A 21432-nucleotide genomic window follows, 5' to 3' on the forward strand; every position below is an offset into this window, starting at 1 on the left:
TGTGTTACCAAAAATGGGTGTGGGTCACCAGTGTAATTACCAATAAATAATAATCATAGAATCAGTACAGATTTGCACAATGAAGTATTAACCTACAGCATGTACTAAGCAATTTGTTGTTGTGTCTTGTTAAATGGACAGAACTCATCAGATATTGAAAAAAGGTCTTCCCTTGAAGCACAGGAGATAGAGGCTCAAAGAAACAGTCAGTCAAACCTGAACATTGAACTGTCCTGTTCTTTGATAACGGTGCAAAAAGAGAGGTTTGTTCCAACTGTCATTGCCTTGTTTCTACTAGACAAGTGTTTCTTAACCCTAGTCCAGGAGGCCCACTTTCCTGTATGATGTAAGCTGATTACAAATAATGCTAATGATAGAAGCCTATGGGATGATGAAGCATCTGGTGATAAAGTGGTGGTATGGGGCCCCAAATTATATTCTGCTTCGGGCCCCATAAAAGCCTGGGCTGGCTTTGGGGTATAGGTTATGGGTTAATGGGGGAACTTGCACACTGTTCGATGTTTGAACACATCAGATAAAAGACAAAACAACAGCAGTACCAATGGCATATCAGCTGATTATAGATTTAAACATAAGATTTAAATCACATGTTCATGCTTCTACTGTCTCTGAAGTGATAAAGAGGTCCCCATCCAATGTTTTAAATAAATTATCTTTCACCATGACAGTGACTCTCAACCACTATCAAACACACTGACACATGTAAATGAATGAGATTTTATGCTGCATATTTCTCTGTTTCTCCATATTGGAAGGGATTTGTTTTTTTAAAGGCTATATATAGTCACCAAACAAATATAGCATGTGACAAACTTGGCAAATAATTTTACTTATTACATCATTTTCTTGTGGTTAAAACTGAAATATATTAGTAAATTTGAAAGTAACAGAAGGTTTAAGCACGTATTATTATTATAATATTTACATTAATATACATTCCATACAATTGAGATTTATTTTTTAGAACAAATATTAACATATAGTCTACTAAACATTAATAAAACAGGCTAAAGATAAATGATAAGATCACGGGCATCCAAAATCTTTAGGCGACACGCGCACGCGCGTCACTAGTCACAGTCACGCTCACATGACAGGGTAAGTCACGTGATAGCTGCTTTTCTTTCTACTTCTACGATTCAGCTGTTCAGTTCAGCTCTGAGGACTTTTAGCGTTAAATGGTTTTAAATCGTGTGTGAGTGTTTTCTCTGACTGTGTTCTGGTGAGTAGGGTTTTACAGTAGTTTGTATGTTAGTTACCCGGGCTGCTGCTGCTGCTGCTGCTGTAACTCAGTGTTTATTCAGCTCTGAGTGAGCGCGGCTGGCTAACGCTGCCATGTAAACTAACGGTTCAAAACATGGCCAACCCGAGATTAGCCAGCCTGCAGGAGAGTCTCTGTACAACAGCGGGCAGAGGGGTGTTTAATTATTTACCCTCTTTAACTCCCCTGAGAGTTAAGACTGGGGTGATATAATGTTACTTGTACATTAGTACAACAGAAACCGGGGTTTTATACCCAGACCCCGAGGCTGGGGCAGGATTACCTACCCAGGTTAACTAGTTAACCTAGTTAATAATATAGTTTACACAACTGTTATATCAGTTAATTCATCAAATAGGGACTTTTTACGGCTTATTTAACAGAAGTAACTTCTAGCTATGTGTTGTTTAGTGTCTGACATCTAATTGTCTATTGTGTTTTTTATAAAGAATGGAAAAAAAAAAAAACTAGCTAGCTTGCTAACATAGCTAGGGTTAATAATATCAATCCTCTTGTCCGTGGTTGTGCTGCTAGGTTAGCTAAATGCAGTTTGTGGCTTTCCCTTTGTACACAAACTCGTGCTTTTCTGAGAAGGATTTACCATAAAATACTCAAGCTCTGAAAAAAAGAAAATGAGGTTTGTTAGCTAGCCAGCAAACTCTCTTTTAATAATTGTAACGTATATTATGTTTTCTCTAAAGCATTCATGTTGTCCTGAGGCAACAAATGAAAAACACTGTTTAAGTAAATTAAAACCTCAATATGTTTTATTACACATTGTTGCACATATACATATTTTATTATTTTCTCGTAAATGTGTTTAAATTTAAATATGATAGAAACATTATATTAATCGTATTAATTACTGGTATTGTGTCCCATGTGGCTTATATTGGTAAATAGATTACTCCACCTGCAGGTAGAATGTTGAACAGGATTCTTCCCCCTCATTTTATTTAATAGAGACTTGTCTTGTGACGTTATATAAAAAATAACATAATAAATAATGTAATGTACTTACCAAAAATGGCAACACCATGCCATAAAATGTTATTCATTAAAATAATTTATTATGTTTTTTCTTTCAGGGACAAAAGACACGTGTTTGGCTTTACATCTGAATGTGTAACATTTTCTAGCACATTTACCTAACCAGATCATCACACACTCGCAGCGGTAAGTGAAAATTAATTTTTGTACTGAACAATGAAAGTTCTCTCTGAAAAGCACTACAAGCTATTTAAAATATGCAGCGTTGAAAAAGTGAAATCCATATTCGGTATTTAGCAAAATCTTTCATTTTGTTTTGTTTCGACCAGATTTTTTTCTTAGTATCTTTTATTTATGTTCTTTATGTGATGTAGCAGTTAAAATGATTGAATGAATCACTCTGTGTTTCATGTTTTTTGTTTTATATATTTTTCTTTTTTATTTGATTCCTCATTCAAAGTTAATAATGGATTCTGAGGTTGACGTATTAAGATTTCTTAAAGTGAGGGTGCTGCAGAGGGGTTGGATTATGACTCTCGTAGCACAGTGCATACAATCCATAACTGTTTAATTCTTGTAATTGTCTGCATTGTTATTGAGGGAGTTATTAATGTAACAGCAGCACAGTACTGCATTGTGGCTTCGGTAAATATTTTTCTTTGTTCATGTGTAGCTATTCTGTTGCATAGAACAAACATTGAGTTTTGTTGCAGGTAAGACTTTTTAAATTATGACTGTGAAAGCAGTCTGACATGGTGGAATGGTCTTTCTATAATCAGATTAACTTTAATGCAGGCTCCTGGTATTTTTTATTTTTGACTTACCTGTCTTACCTGCATATACGCAGTTCTCAAGCAATTCTCTTGATCTTCTTGATATTGCAGAACTTAACAGCTTTTATCAGTGTGTTAAACCATAAAAAAAACAAAAAAAAACTGTTACTGCTGAGCTCTTGTTTACAGTGTTTTACAAGTTACACTTCTAGCTCTGTTTATGACACCTGTTATTTTTCGCTACTGCCATGCCTTGCATCTGTTTAAAATCAAAACACATGGAACCTGAAATATTACTTACAAGAAGGTGCATAAAACTGCTGATTGCAGTACCAGTATGCCATTAATGATAGAAGTAGAGTAACCCGTTTTACAGAATCCCTGAGCTGTACGATACGTAAATGTGCCAAAGGTTTTTTAATTAAATTAAACACAAACAGAGTAATATAAATGTGAAAAAGAATGTACTTTGTAGAGGATGCAAATTTATTTCCCTTAAGAAAATTAACAAAACTAATAATAAAGTAAAGTTTGCCCACTAGCTACACACACTCTTGCTCCTGCCAGACTCCTAACCTGGCTTTCTCACACACAAGCAAGCATATGTAAATATGATGGTAAAAGCGTGTGTTTGATTTAAGGATAAGGAGTTTACGCAGTGTGCTCTATCTTCAGGGCTGCAATGTAAACATTAAGAATGAAAGTAAGCAAGCCTTGCCTAATAGACTCAGATTTATGGTCAACCAGGTAAGTGAAAAAAATCCTTTTCAAGCACTAGGTGTGTGCGCATTTAAAATTCAAACTGCTTTCTTTTTGCTCCGCTATGTTTTTGGAAATCTGTTGTTCCTTTTGGCTTGTGAGGCTGGGTGGAGGATCTGATGTCTCTCCTGGCCCATGGGAGTCAACCCTGTAGAGCCAAAACTTGTCTGCGACCCACACCCACACTATTGTGATTGTCTTCAGTGAAAAATGACTGACATTATCTGCTCTTTGCTTATGTCCACTGATCCTTGGGCCTCTGGTGGTCAAAAATTGACACACACATTTAACTCATTTTAATGGCTCTGGTACTACTGTTTTTTCAGTACAGTGGGGGGGGCAAGCTACTGTTTCATTGGTTTATAAACTTGTTCTTTGGTTGGTTCAAAAATGTTTAATGTCTCTTCTGTTGTTTGGTCAAACACTGAAAGTCAATTTTTTTGCTGGCAGACATAGTTTAGTTTGTGTTTGTTTAAACCCTTTTTAATTTTTATTAATTGCATTTACAGGATCACAGTAAAGTGAAATATACTGAATCTTAACCACTGATTGTATATCATTTTACCAAGTTCTTACCAACCGCAGCCCAGTTTTTGAAGTCAAAGCATCGACACCATCAGCAGCAACCATTGCTACCATTCATGCTGATGGTTTTGAAGCTTAGGATAGGTTATTGTTGTGGAATTCTACGGACACGAATAAAACAATAAAACGAAAGCAGGAGTTTTGTCATTGACCGCCTTCCTCTTTCTCTTTTAGATGCGTAAGAGTGTGTGGGTGTTGGTGTGTGTGTTGAGTGGGTGCAGTGCTCTTATCTGCCCTGATGGAGGAATGTGTGATGATGGAAACACCTGCTGCCAAACCCCATCAGGAGGATACGGATGCTGCCCACTCCCCAATGTGAGTGTGCTTAAATGTGCATATTGTTCACTACATTTTATCATTTCAATAATGAACAGTAATGAAGTGTTCATTTATTAATGGTTACATGTGTGTTCACAGTTCTGTCCTGTTCTGTTCTGTTATTTTATGTGTGTCTGCAGGCAGAGTGCTGCTCAGATCATCTGCATTGCTGTCATGAAGGAACATTGTGTGATCTAGAACATTCCAAATGTGTTAACAAGACACACACGCTAGACTGGGTGATGAGAGTTCCCATCAAGCAGCCCAGTCTACCTCAGGTATCGCACAAAAACACACACACACACACACACTTCTTTGTTAAGCTTACACTAGTTAATTATTAAGTTACTACATATGAGGTCATAATCCCGCCACTGAAAACCTCACTCACTGCTTTTGTCCAATTTCCCTTTCCCCTCATGTCCCTTTTTCCTTCTTCATGTTGTAAAGTTCACATTAATTTGGTGCTTATTCAGATTGAATTACAGTTAACCTATTAAAATGTCCCAAATAGTAAAAAAAAAAAAAAAAAAAAAAAAAAAAAAACTTGGCAAATCCTGCTATATCTATTGTCTAGCTGCAGCTGATGTTTTTATGACTGCTTATTTTGTTTATTTTACTCAGAATTGTGCATTTCATTGTCTTACAGGCAGTGGTATGTCCAGACCAGGAGTCAGAATGTCCCGATGATACCACTTGCTGCCAGCTGCCTGATGGGAGCTGGGGCTGCTGCCCAATGCCTAATGTATGCACTGGATTATTTTTTTTATCCAAACTGTTAACACATCATCACTGTGTTGAACACTTACTCTGTGTCTCTCACTCTCACTCTCTCTCTCTCTCTCTCTCTCTCTCTCTCTCTCTCTCTCTCTTTTTCTCTCTCTCTCTCTCACACACACTCTCACTCTTACTTACTCACTCTCACCTGCAAAACCACACTACACTATTAGTCTCCCCTACAATACAGGAAATACCAGCATTTAAAAATATGAATCATGATTTTATTTTGTGGTGATTTAATACAATAAATTTTTAGTTCATTTTGCGTTACTTATTTTGACACTGTTTTTTATTTATTTACATTTAAATACCCATTAATAAAAGGTTAAAAGCTGCTAGGTCACACCGGTTACATATACGTGCACTGTCTAAAATTTGCACTGGTGATAATAATGTTTTTCTATGTAAATGTAGTGAAGTACATAAAGTAATAGAAGTTAAAGGTAAAAACATTGTTAGACAGGGCCTAAAGGAGGTCAAAGGGAAATAATGGGATAGAGGAAGAAGGAAATGAGGTTAGAAGTAGTTAGTTTGTTATATTAATTAAAAATTAGCAAGAATTTGGATTTGTTTTATTTTACTGCATTGCCAAAGTTTCTGATTGGAATCCTGAAGTTTCTTGGCTTTGCTGGGAAAACCTTCAGGATGCTGTTCCCTACCACACCTCTGTTTTCAGAGTAAACAGTGCTGTTTGAAATTGATCTCAGTGAACTCAGGAACGTACTAACAAAAACTATTTGTGCACCAAAGTGAGAAACCACAAAACCAATAAGTGGGCAAAGTGACAGTAGATTACAGTTTATATTAAAGATCACCAATACAGAAATACATAAGGATTGGTTTAATTAGTGCGTTTTGTGGTGAAAACACAGCCTCTTTATCATTTGTCTTTCTGTGTGTGTGTGCCTGTATTTGAATCTACAGGCTGTGTGCTGTGAAGACAAAATGCACTGCTGTCCACAAGGCACGACCTGTGACCTACCTCACTCTAAGTGTGTGTCGTCCATGCTTGGCTCCGTCCCTCTGAGGAGAAAATTCCCTGCATACAAGAGAGCAGAATGGAAAGCAAGAAAAGGTATGACGTCACTTCCTTTTATTCCAGTGTAATATTCATATTTTATGTGTTTTAATGACATAAAATTAATTTCTGGCCTTCCAGATTCAAATGGACTGGACTTGGCTGACAGTAATGATGGTAAGACATTAATTTAATAAGCTCAGTTACATTTGCTGGAGATTACATGGCAGATGAAATCTATATTCTCTTCTTTACTTGTTTGTGTTTATTCCCTGAGCTTCATAGGCTTCTATTAGCGAAGCATATGGTTATGTGTACCCATCTTAAATGTAGATTTTGATACAAAGGTGATAATATATATACCATATTTTTTGCGCTATAAGGCATTTAAAATCACTTAATATCTTTTGATTTTTCCGAAAATTAGTGCGTGTTATGTATGAATTTTACCAGTCAGGTTGTAATGAGCAGTAAAGGCACTTTGGGAGCCACTCAGAGAGTTTCAGTTTAGTTCTCTAGCAGTATTAGCATTCGCCGCTAGCCGCACTAGCTCTTGCACAGTTCAGAGATGAGTATTGTTGGCCTGTAGCCTGCAGCTAACCCTGGCTAGCACTGCTGGAGCATTGTTGGCATTAGCCGCTAACCACGCTAACCACTAGCTCTTTTGTCTTTCAGAGGCGAGTATATTGGACTGTGTTAAAACAAGCTAGCTAATATTTTTAACCACTAGCTAATATTTTCCTTGCTTACAGGAGCACCCTGGGTTCATTAGTGTAGCTAATATATGATAATAATGATGCACCCAGCCTTAGTGGGAATCTAGAAATCTAAGCTTAATGTAATTAAATAGAAGAGCTTTACTCACTTGTTCAGGAAAGAAATCTGTGTAAATTAACATCTAGCTTGACTTTAAAAGAAATATATATATATATATTTTAAGAATTCCAGTTTTGTGTACTAAGCTTATCTCACCCAGTGGCAAGACCTGCTGAATTAGATGGAAAACATGGCAACACCCCTGTTCCTTACTAGTGTTGCTTTAATGCACTTTATAAGCCAGTGTGCCTTTTGTATGAAAATAGACCAGAAAATAGAGGTTTATTGATAGTGCGCCTTGATAGTGCAGACAATACGGTACCTGTTTACATATTTTTCCACATAAGCAGATTTTTAATTATCTATTTGTACATCCCATTGTATTGAATGTAGACATGTAGTATTATTTAAAGATAAGTAACTAAGGAAGTAAAAAGTAAATAAGGTTTGGTATTTAAAAGGTGTAATAACCAAAACATTTGCTTTGATGTCTGAGAGCAACACTGTGCCATGTGAGATTACATATACCGTCTCTCTTTTTCCAGTGGATTGTCCAGATAAAGTGTCTTTCTGTCCAGATGACACAACCTGCTGCCCACTAGGAAATGGGAGCTATGGATGTTGTCCAATGCCAAAGGTATACATGTTTTTTTTGTTTAATGGCTAATTTGTTTTAGCCAGTTTTTTGCAATGTGGACTTAAGTTCATAAGTTTATAGCAACTTAAAAATATCACAAAGTATACATTACAAACAGAGTGAATAAAACATCAAATATTCAAAACTGATAATGCAACAAACTGAATAACATCAGTAAAATACAGAGCAGTTACAAACAGAGCTGTCAGATCATCAGGAAGAGATTTTCCAAAATTAGGCCCATAAAAAAGAGGCTGTCTTTCCACTTTTAAGTGGAGCTCAGTAGGGGCAGCCAACATATTCCTGTCAGCTAACTTAAAGGAATGTTACTAATGATTTTTTACTGATGTACAGTTCAACAAAGCTAAAAAGGAATTTAAAAATGAGTTAAGATCTCCTTCAAACAATTCAGAGTGACCTTAGTAAGCAATGTCAATTTGAGTCAGGAGTGCCGCTTTCTGAAAACAGCTGTAATATAATCTCTCTCTGTGTGTCTGGGTTCTCACTGTGAAATGTCCACCCTGCATGCTGTAATTTGAGCTTTTTGGTAAAACAGATAAAAGCACTACAATAATCCAGGTGTGATGACACAAGATTGACAGTGGTATTTGTTTCAGAATAAACTGTAAGTCTTGCGTGCGCTTTAGAAATTAAGATTTTATTCCATTTTTCAGAAAATATATTTTACTATAGACATTGTAACTACATGGTTCTCCAAAACTACTACTAAAACTACCAAAAAAGTTGATCACTAAAACTAGTTACTACAGCTGCTGCTCTAGATCACACTGATTAAAAACTTGGTGCAGGAGAGCATGCTAACTAGCTAGTCAGTTGCAACCTTTATACTATTGTGTTAGATCAGAGCAAGTGGACAGGTACAGATAACAGAAGTAATAGAAGTAGCACATGGGCTTTCAGTGGTCCAGCAGGCTAAGCGCTGTCACTATGATCAGGATATAGCTGGTTAGAATCCTGTTCAATACTGTAGCCATCAGCTACTGGAGCCCTGAGAGAGCATGAGTGGTCTTGCTCTCTTTAGGTGGGTAGATGGCACTCTCTCTCTCCCCTCATCACTCCAAAGGGTGATGTTGATCAGCACGAGGTGTCTGTGAGCTGATGCATCGGAACAGAGTTGCTGCGCTTTCCTCCAATGCTGCATCAGAAGCAGTTCAAAAATAAGGTGGTGGTTGACTTTACATGTATCAGAGGAGGCATGTGTTAGTCTTCACCCTTCTGGTGTTGGGGCATCACTAGTGACGGGGGTCCTAATGAGGGGGTCAGTTTATTGGCCGTGTAAATTAGGGAGAAAGAAAGTAATCACTAAAGAATACATACAGTACACTCAAAAAGTAGAGAAGATGCTCGCTACTCACAGACTAAACATAAGCGGTGAATAAAAAGGCATAAACGGCTTTTGACAGTATAATAAACAGATAATTCTTAATACAATTATTGTAAAATTTTTGATATGCAAAACTTAGTCAGTGTGTGTTGTAAAATGTATTTAGTTTTGTTTACCTATTCCTGCTTACATGCGTTAATAGTTTTATATGAAAAAAGTGGCACAAAAAGAAAGGTTGTTTGGTTGATTTATTTCTTTGTTGTAAAAAAAAAATCTAGCAATCAGTATTATACCGTCGAAAATTCTGTTAATTTCCCCTTCAAATGGAGCCACATTTGTAAGGAACATGCATTTGTGGAATGAGCAGCAGAGCTGAGAATGTGGGTTGTGCCCATAAAAAAATTGGAAAAGCAGCAGCATCTGTTAAATGGAACTTGGCCTTAAATTTGGAAATGGTACCAGGACTCACTTTAAACAATACCTTAACTTGGTTTTGTGGAACACCAGCTTAAAGTTGCCCTATCTTACGGGTCCTAACCAGATCAGTCAAACGTGGCATGAAGATTCTTAGAGCAGACACCTACTAACCACTGTAGCAGGGCTCATGCTCACAGGTGCTGCCGATGAAAAGCCAATCAGGCACTTGACTGGCAACACCTGGGAGTAGCAGAAGCTCAAAACAAGTGTCAACAGCAACAGCAAAATAGGCTTTTAAAAATAGGCTTTAAAAAATTTTAATGGGTGTAACCCACATACTCAGCTCTGCTGCTCCTCCCACAAATACATGTTCCTTACCAATGTGGCTCCATTTAAAAAGAACATTAACAGGCTTTACAAGAAGGTATTAGACTTAGCCTAGAAGCATTTTTACAACAAATAAATAATTTATCAAACACAAATTTCTTTTTTTTTTAATGCTGTTTTAGAAAATTTCCTTACACCGATTCACCAGAACTGCATAATTCCGTAATGATGAAGAGGGGATTCTTTGTAATACTTGCAAATAGAGAACCAGTAAGAATATGATGCTGTTATTTTATGGTAAATAATCTACATAATGCTGCTTAAAGTGGTATATTTTATACACTTCAGCATGAATTTGAGATCAGTGATATTTGAGATGCCATTTTATTGATTGTTATATGTAAAATATTTCATGTACTATTGCGCTAAATAAGCAATTTACATTGAAAATTAAATTGTTTTATTGTGTGTGTTAAACATTGCCCCTGTAGTGGCAATATCTGTGACTTGTAGTTTTTTTTGTTTGAGGGCAGATTTTCAGGGTCAATGTGAAAGACTGGATCGATGTACACAGTACTTTATTTTTAGAGGAAACTTTTTTCTTTCCGATTTGTTATTACCTTTCCAGTTCCCTTAAACTTTCACTCTCTTGTAGAGCCCCATTTGAAGATTCATTTTTTTTAACATAAGTGTGTTTTTTTCAAATATGAAGTACCTAACAGCTTATGTAAATGTCACATCAAATGTGCTTTAATGCTATAGTGCAAATCTATGCAAACAAGGTCGTGAAGCATAAAAAAAAATACGTTTAAAGCTGATGTCTGCAAGTTTTGGGGTTTAGGGCCCTCTCTGGTGAGAATGGGTAATTGCACCGAGCATGCGGAAGAATCATTTTAAACTGGGTGGGTGTGATGTGGTCTAATTTCAGAGCAAAAGAATCCAATTCCAGGTTATGACCAGTCAGAGAGAGAGAGAGAGAGAGAGAGAGAGCACACTCAGTCAGAAACTTCACTTCAACCAAACACTATGAGTGAATGAGCTACTGAGCTCTAAGTTTCCTCTTCTGAAGTCTCCATTGCTCCACTAGCCACTCACTTTCAGTAAAACTGAGCCGGATCCTCTTTTAGAGTCTGTACGTGTGACATAAGTACATACAGACGCATGATGTGGCCAGAAGAACTCCGGGTCATTTGAGAAAAGAGACCCGACACCCCAGTTTTTAGAATAAATATATTAGGTGTAGCAGGAATGGTCATTTCAGCACACTGGTACCATTAAACACAATATGTCATCCCTTCTCCACTCCACAGTTTAGAGACAAAATAATATGGACAGCCACTTTAAATAATGAAAAAAATATATAATCAGTGATCAAATGATCTCTCACAAAGTACTGTAAATTCTAATTGTGTTTTCTATCTTTTTTTCTCTAGGCTGTGTGCTGCTCTGATCATGTGCACTGCTGCCCACAGGGCACAAGCTGTGACCTTGCCCACAGTAAATGTGTCTCATCCAATGTGCTTGAACCAGTGACTACCAACCTCTCACCTGTTGTCCGTGTGAAGGTGACAGGTAAATTTATAATGCCTTCTTACTAGTCTGTGGCAAGGGGACAGGGGTACAATGTGTAAAGCAATATGCCTGCTGCTTTTCTCCAAAGATCACTGTGCCCTGGCACAAGGACAGACCCCAGGTCTTAATGAGTGTGACCAGTTATCTGCTGAACACATCCTTGTGTGTGTAATCTTGTCTGTCCTCTGTGTGTGCAGTGGAGTCGGTACCCTGCAACGAATCTGTAGCATGTGAAAGTGGATCTACCTGCTGTAAGACGAAAGATGGGGATTGGGCCTGCTGTCCACTACCAGAGGTGAGAAAACCACTATAGTGAAAACCACTATATCACTTTCCCAAATGTATTGGTTTAATACATTTTAAGCGTGAAAAAAACATGGTTGCTGATAACACTTGGGTTTAAGGGGTATTTATCCTTTATTTATTAATCTTAATGCAGGAACAATTTATTAAGTCCACTATTTACTTGGTTTAATGTGTCTCGTGGTGTCACTCTGTTCTATTTCAGGACTGATTAAGTTGCTGTTAATTATGTTAGGAATGTAGAGTTATGAAAAACAATGACTGGTTATACCGGTTATCCATCAGTTTGTATTAAAGTTAAAGCAGCAAGATTTTTTCTTTCAAATTGCAAGCAGTAGTATTTCTGAATGGGGAATAATCTAAATATTTAAGTATATGGCACAAGTGTGCCTCTAATCATCCCTGAAAAGCCAAATATATTCATTCTAAAATCAGAGTGGCCTGGTAGGTTTTCTTAAGAAAGCAATTGCTGTGCTGCTTATGGTGCTGTATTAGAGCTACTGCAAACATCCTTTTAAAAAAATCGCTGTATTTTCTAAAAAATAGTCAGTGAGCCTTTTAATCCGGTGCACATTATGTATACATTTTTACCTGTCAGGATGTAAGAAGCAGTAAAGCCACTCCGCTGAAGTACAGCGTCATACAGGAGTTTCAGTTTAGTTGTCCAGCACTGGGGCTGAAGTACCATTAGCTTTACCAGCTTACTGCTATTTCCCCATTCAGCGGTGAGTATTATTGGCCTGTAGCCTGCTGCTAACCCCGACAAGCAATGCTGGAGCAGCACTAGCAATACCTGCTAATCGCACAAGCTCTTTCAACGTTCTTAAAGGAGTATATTGGAATGTAGCCTGTGTGTTTACCGTGATAAAACAAGCTTGGTGGGACAAACCATTAGCTAATATCACCCTGGCTTACATGAACACTAAGGGTTCCTCATCGTAGGGCTGTCGAGCGGGCAGCCACTAATGCTAATGCTCCAGCCTTAATGCTGGAGTAATGCAGGAATATAAGCTTACTGTAAATAAACAAAAGCCAAACAGATTTCAGGAGAGAAATCTGCAGTGCTGGTTTTAATTTAAAAGAAAGTCTTTTTTTTATCACAGTCTTGTTTTACTAGCTTAGCTTTACTAAACTTAGTTAGCTACCCCACCCCACCACCACCCAGTGGCGAGACCTGCTAAATTAAAATGTGCCTTATATATAAAAAATGATCAGAAAATAGATGTTCATTGAAAGCATGCCTTACAATACTAATACTAATTATAGTGCAAAAAATACGGTACATTAAAATATAAATACATCATCAGAGGACTTTGATTAAATAAATAATACCAAAAGTAAAATTTGGGCTGTTTTTTTTTTTTTTTTTTGTGTCACCATACATTCAGTTCATACATTTGGTTCATGTTTGTGTGTTCCAGGCGGTCTGTTGTGAGGACCACATCCATTGCTGTCCTCAGGGCACAGTGTGTGCACGCAGCACATGTGTTGCCTCTGCTGACCTTTTGACCCTGGTCCGCTGGGTTGAGAAAAAGCCAACCATCAACAGGGTTCCACAACCCGCCAATGAAAAATGTGACCCTACAACAACGTGCCCCAAGGGTGCAACCTGCTGCAAAATGGAATCTGGGACCTGGGGGTGCTGTCCTCTTCCACAGGTACACACACAAACATGTTCATTACAGCAAAATGGAGAATGATTTGTTTTCTCTGCAAAACTGTGACACGAGTGATTTAGGTCCTCTTTCTCTCTCTCCGTAGGCTGTGTGCTGTGAGGACCATCTCCACTGTTGTCCCCGCAATACAGTGTGTAACGTGGCTGCCGGCACGTGCGACAGTGCTTTCAGTGGCACTGCTGGGCAGCTATCAGTGCCTTGGGTAAGGAAGACACCTGCTACATCCCTGCCTCCTGCGAATGACCAGTGTGATGAGACTTCAGCCTGTCCAACAGGAACAACGTGCTGTCGGCAGAAGTCGGGGGCCTGGGCCTGCTGCCCCCTGCCACAGGTATGGTTTGCCACATATGCAGTAAAAGAAAATACTTATTTAGTGACAAAATTCAGTTCTTGTTTATTCTTGTAACATACATACATACATACAGTAATAAACTTTCAGAGTTAAAAATTATGTTTGAGGTGTTTCATTGAAACAACTGACTTTCATTGAGCTTTTTTATATATTGGTTATGTTTAATTAATTTGCAAATTAACTTTGTTACTTATACATGTATAAATTTGTGAGATTGTTACTTTACTATTTTAGAACAGTGTTTTTTTTCCCCTTACTTTTATTGCTTCCTTGTCTACTTTTTAAAAGAAATGATACATTTTACTTTGGCTTGTATACATCACCATAAAAGTTAACATCAGCTGCATATCATAATTTAGCTTTGTTTTTTTTTTTTTTTTTTTTTTTTCTGCAACAGGAACATTCTAATTATTTTTTTACAAGGCTCTTTTTGCTGTCCTGTGGCATGCTGTTCTGTTATTTGACTAGAAGCTTTTAACCTAGCACAGACACTCTCTCGCCTTCATTTTCTTTTGGAGCAGCTGTTGTTTATAGCCATGAAATGTAGATCTTCACAGTGTATCATTTCTATGGTTGTAACGATGCACTTCTTCACAATTCGACATATAGATTAATATATATAATATATATTAATATATAGATTTTTTTTTTTATTAGACACAGATAGCTCAGCAGGCCAGAGCTTCTGCTATAAATGTATTTTTTAATGTAACTGTCAGACACATTTCGAGCAAAGAACACAAACATGTTCACTGTGTGAGGCTTAAGGCAGGATCTCTCTGGGGGAACAATATTCACATTAAATATTCAGCTCGGAAAATTGTGCTGGATGGTTGTGCTTTAAATGAGATCTCTGATTCATTTCCACTGTTTTAAAACAAAGTCAACACACTGGCTCATTCGTGCTGATGTGCTCTTCTCTAAAGCGGTTTAGTTTTCAGAAAGTCATATTAGCCTCGAATATGTTCACCAGCTAACACACACACACATACTCTCTAAAATCTAGCTGCAGTAAACAAATTGCAGTAAACAAACTTATGTGGAAACCCAATGGCTGTTATCAGCATCGGCTAAAATTAGCGGGTTTACAAAAATTAGCGTACGATAAGTTGATAACATGGTTATTGCGACTGGTCTGCTTACGCCCACTGGTTCTTTGGCCTGCACTAGCCAGATTGCGTCCGAGCATGAAATCATATGTTCCCATGATGCACATTTAAATATTTTTCCATCGTGATGCATTGTGCACCCATGCTTTGTTACAGCCCTAATCATTTCCCTGTACTGATTTCTCATTATTGAAATAACTAGTTTTCCATTCTATATCAGCTGTTTTTAGGGAAGAGAATAAATGACTGTCAGGTTTTGTGTACAAACTGTGTTGCATTAAGTGTTTTTGTTTACTCTCTTGCTCTCTTGACAGGCTGTTTGCTGTGATGATCATGAACATTGCTGTCCTCAGGGCTACAAGTGTGACATCATTCATGAATCCTGTGATCACCCCTTCCTCCCCAGCATGCTGTGGTTCAAGAAGCAGCCTGCGCTACAGAGTATGACTCAGCAATCTAATGCTAACGCTAAAGCTATTGCTGAATCAGCAGTGGCAGATGTGGAGTCCAAACACAAATGCGATGCCCAAACCAGCTGCCCAAGAGACAATACCTGCTGCTACATGAAAAAATTCAACAAGTGGGGTTGCTGTCCTCTCCCTGAGGTTAGACTTACAAACACATGTTTTAGATCTTGATAATTACCTTTTAATAATGTTATAAAGAGTACAATAATATCTTGATTTAGTATTTAAACACAAACAAAATCCCTATTAAGACAAGGTTCATTTTACAGGGGAACGTGAGATTTTATGGTTTGGTTTGTTAATGAAAAACTAATGACACCAATGGGAGTGGCTTCTTGATTTACACATCAGTCACACCCAAAATCCAAGTAACTGTAGGTTACCACAGTTTTTGAGTTAAGAAGACTACAGTGACATGCCACAAGTCATGGGACAGGAATTGGTATCGTGCCCCATGACTTTTGCCATGACTCCTGCAGTGACCTGTAGAATGTGCGTGTTTAAATGTGATTTCTGCCAGAGTTGTCGTCCGTTTGGGCAGACAAATCTTGCAAGACGCCTCAAATAACAGGAACTGGAAATGGAATATCCCATCTGTCCCATAGAGAGTTAGTGATCACCTCGCTTTAAGAATCTTGGCTCTAGGTAGCGCATTGACAGACCTGCCAACACGTACATGTTTTGCGTAACAGGAAGGCAATTAGACCAACTAGTACGCTTGTACAATTCCTAAAGGTTTGGCCATTATTTACCCCTTACCAGATTAAAGCACTAGCATGTCGAATTATCCACCAGTATAATTAGGAAATTCTAGCTAAATAAACAATTCACATTTTAATTTTCAATGAGATTCTAACTTTATTACATTCTTCCTTTTGGAGGTTCTAGTTATGGGCTGACTACAAGCCAAAGTCAGATTTGGGCAGCCAGGGATCTTTGCAGGCTGAAGCTATACAGTGACTCCTTTACTAAATTTAAAAGCATTACAAGATTGTATGAAAAAGTTTAGCACAGGATTCAAATACCATTTAAAAATGGTAACAAGGAGAAATTGGCATCATCCATTATATTTTATTCTTCTCTGTAATTATGAACATAAACTGGCCTGTATAGAAGGGGAGTGTTGGTAATTTTCACACTTTTGTCTCATCCTCATGCTCACTCCTTTCTCTCTGCAGGCTGTGTGCTGTGGGGATGGCGATCACTGTTGTCCTAACAGCTACACCTGCGACACCACAAAGAACACCTGCCTTAAGGGCCATCTGGAGATTCCATGGTTCAAGAAGCAAGAGGCCAAAGTTACTCAGGGGTCAGAGGTTGCACATGGGGTGGCAGATGTACAGTGTGACTCCACTGCCAGGTGCCCGACAGGTAGCACCTGCTGCAGGTTAACTACAGGACAGTGGGGCTGCTGCCCGCATGTTCAGGTGTGTGTTTATTTTTCTAATGTACTTCACTAGTCAGGTGCATGTTCGTGTACAGAATTAATTTTCTGCAAGTGTGTGTTCGGGTTTTGTTTATTACAGCTATGACTACATGAGTTTGTGTCTTGTTTTCAGGCGGTGTGTTGTGATGACCACGTGCACTGCTGTCCAGCGGGCTACACCTGCGACCTGCAGGCTGGAACCTGCCTTAGAACGTCCACCTTACACACTGTTGCACTTACCCTTGTGCACACGCACACTAAAGAGCAGGTGATGTGTGATGCAACAAGCCATTGCACTGAGTCTCAGACCTGCTGTAAACTGTCAGACACTGAATGGGCCTGCTGTCCCTTTAAGCAGGTAATTTAATACTCTGTGAATGCTTTAAATAATTACTGTAGTTCAGGGATGGGCAACTTCCATGATGGAGAGGGCCACATTTTATTCAGCATGACCATTGGAGGGCCACATGACCTCGCACTTCAAATAATTGAATATGAAAAACGCTACAAATGATTTTCAATAAGAACAAATTTTATATGAATTTATATCTGTATGTTTACAGCACCAACATTTATCAACAACTATTTTCTGCATATTAATGCATTTTAATACGGCAAAAGCAAACCGTTTGCTTAAAAAAAGTGCAAAAAGGAAGTCCTTCATATCAAAGAACAAAAAGTTTGCTTAAAAAACTGATTGCAAATACAGTAGTTCCTCTGTGTAAAATAAGTTCATTATAACAAGTCCTTCATAAGCAACAAGGACAAAACATTTGCTTATAAAAGTGCAAAAGGCATTTGAACTCATTTATAACAAAGAACAAAAAAGATTTAAAAACTGATTGCAAATAGCTCATTCAATAATAGCAGAAAACTAGACCACAGAGGCCCAACATTTATTGAAGCTAATGAGAGAGCTGTGGTTTGGCCTGCTGGCTCACAATGGACTGGATGTCAATGTCAATTTTCGTGGTTGTTTGGCAGCGCCCTCTAGCGGTCAAAAGTAGAATTACGTTTTTTTTTTTTTTTTTTTTTTAATTATGAAACTATGAAATTATTTTTGATCTATTCGCGGGCCGCACTGAGTGATGACGAGGGCCGTGTGCGGCCCCCGGGCCGCCAGTTGCCCATCCCTGCTGTAGTTCATGATGTGTGATGTACAGTCATACTAGTTCCAGACTGTTTCAGAATGTTTAAAACACAATGTTTTTTAACATTCTAAAGACACCTCCTTCTAATGTGTTCATTTAGCTACTTTTGTGCACCATATTTCTAACTTAGGCTTCTAATTGCACATATGCATTGTATTTTTTGCACTATAAGGCGTGCTTAAAATTGAATTTTCCACACATTGTCAGTGCAGTCTATAATCCGGTGCGCCTTATGTATGATTTTTACCAGGTATTTATCAGGTATTATGGAGCAGTAAAGCCACTGAAGTACAGCTTTATTAAATTCTGTTAAGTCTAGAATTAGTCTTGCAGAGATGTTCTGTCTTGGATACTGAGGTGACATTAAAGATAGACTTTCCCATTGAAGAAGGTAAATTGCTTATACTGTTTGTTGCTGTTGGCTTATATTTCTCCTTATCTCTTTTTCTCATCATTTTTCTTTAGGCGGTGTGTTGTAAGGACATGAAGCACTGTTGCCCTGTGGGGTACGTCTGCGACCCTAAGGCTAAAGGTTGCGCTAGAGCAACTTCTCTCACCTGGTGGGACAACTCTCTTTAGGACGGCATCTCTCTCCATGCTATACTTGGTACCCACAGCACTGTTCAGTTATATTGGCACCCAAATTGGGACAAGGGACTATACATCATTCTACTTTTACTTAAATTTTTGTTTTTGTTTTACATTCTCTCATAAGAAGTGTGTTTTTTTATATATATAAAACTGACATTTAAACAGTGGCACAATGTCTACTTTACACAATCTGAATCACTCCAAGATTTTTTTTTTTTTTTTGAGGTTAGATGCTGCATTTGGCTACTGCTTGTTATGCCTTATATGATGAAGTACTACACAACTGTTCCTAAAATGTTGTACAAACCTGTGGACCTGTGGTGCTTTTTACCCATGTAGGTAAAGGGATGGCTTTTTTTTTTTCAACACGCGGACATGTGTGACCTGACTGTTGTTCAATAATTGGGTCTGATTGAGAGGGCGAAATCCCAGATTCAGATCATAACTGAAGTCACTGAGACCAAACTGAATGTATTGTATACCTTAACCCAGCACAGTCCTCAACCATTTAACCTTTATTTTTATTACTGACTTTTTCCCAAAAGTAAGAGCAGGCTAAAGGAGCAGCTTACCAAAAAACACCTGCATTAATACTGGTGATTTTAAGTCAGGAGAGCCAGCCATGACACTACCTGTCTTTTAGTCATTTTCACTGCTAGTATTTTCTGGTGACGCTCAGTCATTAGGTAGCTGTGACTTAAACCCAGAGACTGAATAGTTTCAGTTTATTCATAGCATCTTTATTGCTAATTTAAATATGCCGTATATATTTAGGCTGTTGATGCCTTAAATTTGGTCCACGTTGTTTTTCGTTTTTCTTTAAATGCACGTCTGTATTACTTCATTAGGAAGAGAAAGTATGATTTGCTTTGTCCCAAATTTTGAAGACCTTCTTTCTCTTTATCAGTGAAGGGAAGCTGAAATTTTTACATTTTCTGATCAGGACTGTTTTTTTTTTTTTTCTTAAATTTTAGACTTTCCTGGGATTTTAATTTAATTTGCACCTGGATGTCATCAAATACCAGCATGGACTTGTTGCTTGGAACCAGTTGGGTGGTGGGGTTTAAAATTAATTTGTGATTTGTTTTTATTTTTATTTGCTTCGTAGTTTTAATACATTTCATCAATCACATCCTCCAAGTGAAGAAAGATAAGGCTGACTAGATTTTAATTGCAGAGCTACCTTTCATTTATTTAAATGCCTATACTACACAGACTGTCTGTTCAAGAAATCAGGATTTTTTTTTTTTTTTTAGGAACCCTTCAGTGAGTTTTATGGGATGACGTGATGTTGCTTTTTGCTCGGTGGTTCTGGCTATCTACCATCAATCTATCATTATGATAGTGTAGTCCTGTCATGATGACTGCTCTATTGGAAAATATATTGTCCTACAAATAATTGCGATAAATGATGTCATTTTAAGACCATTTTATGCCACTGACATAGTGATGTTGTACAATAATGCAATTACTCCGTTTTAAAACGCTTTTAATAATTTAAAATATTCAGATATTAGAGTTGGATTTTACATGTTTAAATATCTTCAGTAAACAAAACAAATCGAATGCAAACATTGTTATTAAACATAGTCTGTATACTGGCTCATTCACTTTGGGCTCTTTTTGCTAAGAAAAATATTATAATCACTATATTGGTAAGGAAAAAGTATTGAGGTTGGGCTCAGAGTGGGATAGGTGGGTTAAGGTGCTGACACTGTTGTCTGAGGATAGCTGGTTCAAGTCTCGGATCATCCAGCTTGCCTTCAGCAGCTGGAATCAGAGAGAACACAATTGGCCTTGCTCTCTCTCGGTGGGTAGATGGTGCTCTTTTCTCACATCACTTCTAGTGTGATGTTTATTATAAAAAGCTTTAGTTAGTTGGTGTATTGGAGCTGGGCATCTGGAGCATTCCTTTATTGCGCATTGGCTACCGACTCTTTAAGTGGAGGTTGTGGCTTAGTGTTTGGTATTACTAGTGTTCACTGCAAAAAAACAAAACAAAAAAAATACAGCTTAACAAGTGAAATGATCCAATTTGAAGTCAATACATCTTTTTATTTTCTTTTATAAGATTTATTTACTAAGTATTATACATGTAGGACTGTTTTGCTTATTTTAGGAGTAATGATCTTAATCAGTCTTATTAGAATTTTAACCTTATTTGAAGTAATTTGAATTTAAGGGTTAAAAAAAGCCTTCAGTCAAGTTATTCCGATTCTTGTGTCCAAATTTCAACCCATATAATCTGATTTTACTTAAGACTTACTCACTCATTTTGGGATTTTGGGATTGCTTATCTTAAGAAATATATATTTTTGGCTTTTACCCCAATTTTATTTGCCTAATATACGTCTCAATTTACATGTTTTACAATATTTTGTATAGTTTTCCAATAGATTTTTCTAATGAGTAGGTGAAGTAATTGACCTTTCAAATCAGGGAGAAAATGAAAAGAAATTATTCCGATCATGTTCATATATTTTACAATTATGCAATTATCATGATGGGCCTGCGTTCAAGAAATGTTGATCAGTCTTGGCTGTTTAAGCGAACCTGTTCCTTAGTTTTTAAGCAATATTCTTGGATTGATTTTTCAAATTTTATCTTTTATTTGAATTGTTTGTTTTTCCTGCTGTTTTTCTTTGTTTATAAATAGATTGGTTGATTGATTGCACCAGAAAGGTGAAAATAAAAACCAATTAAAACCATTTACCTGATGACTCACTGAATTCATTTAC

General features: G+C 37.5%; 1 protein-coding gene across 1 annotated transcript; it reads left to right on the forward strand.

The window, feature by feature from the left end:
- Positions 1-1126: 1126 nt before the first annotated feature.
- Positions 1127-21406, forward strand: grnb (granulin b). The gene is made up of 16 exons (XM_007236347.4): positions 1127-1243; positions 2371-2458; positions 4564-4704; positions 4848-4985; positions 5357-5452; positions 6412-6562; positions 6647-6682; positions 7867-7958; positions 11481-11619; positions 11817-11914; positions 13344-13580; positions 13684-13929; positions 15374-15664; positions 16705-16953; positions 17086-17310; positions 18569-21406. Exons 3-16 carry the CDS (start codon positions 4564-4566, stop codon positions 18680-18682), a joined length of 2253 nt encoding a protein of 750 aa, XP_007236409.3. The 5' UTR covers positions 1127-1243; positions 2371-2458; the 3' UTR covers positions 18683-21406.
- Positions 21407-21432: the final 26 nt, after the last annotated feature.

This window comes from Astyanax mexicanus, chromosome 6 (assembly GCF_023375975.1).
Source record: "Astyanax mexicanus isolate ESR-SI-001 chromosome 6, AstMex3_surface, whole genome shotgun sequence".
Lineage (NCBI taxonomy): Eukaryota > Metazoa > Chordata > Actinopteri > Characiformes > Acestrorhamphidae > Astyanax > Astyanax mexicanus.

Excerpts from the sequence above, each read along its gene's own strand:
- grnb (XM_007236347.4), top strand. The coding sequence starts at position 4,564 with ATGCGTAAGAGTGTGTGGGTGTTGGTGTGTGTGTTGAGTGGGTGCAGT. Across the intron at positions 5,453-6,411 it reads GCTGCTGCCCAATGCCTAAT|GCTGTGTGCTGTGAAGACAA; the intron begins GTATGCACTGGA and ends TTGAATCTACAG. Across the intron at positions 13,930-15,373 it reads CCTGCTGCCCCCTGCCACAG|GCTGTTTGCTGTGATGATCA; the intron begins GTATGGTTTGCC and ends CTCTCTTGACAG.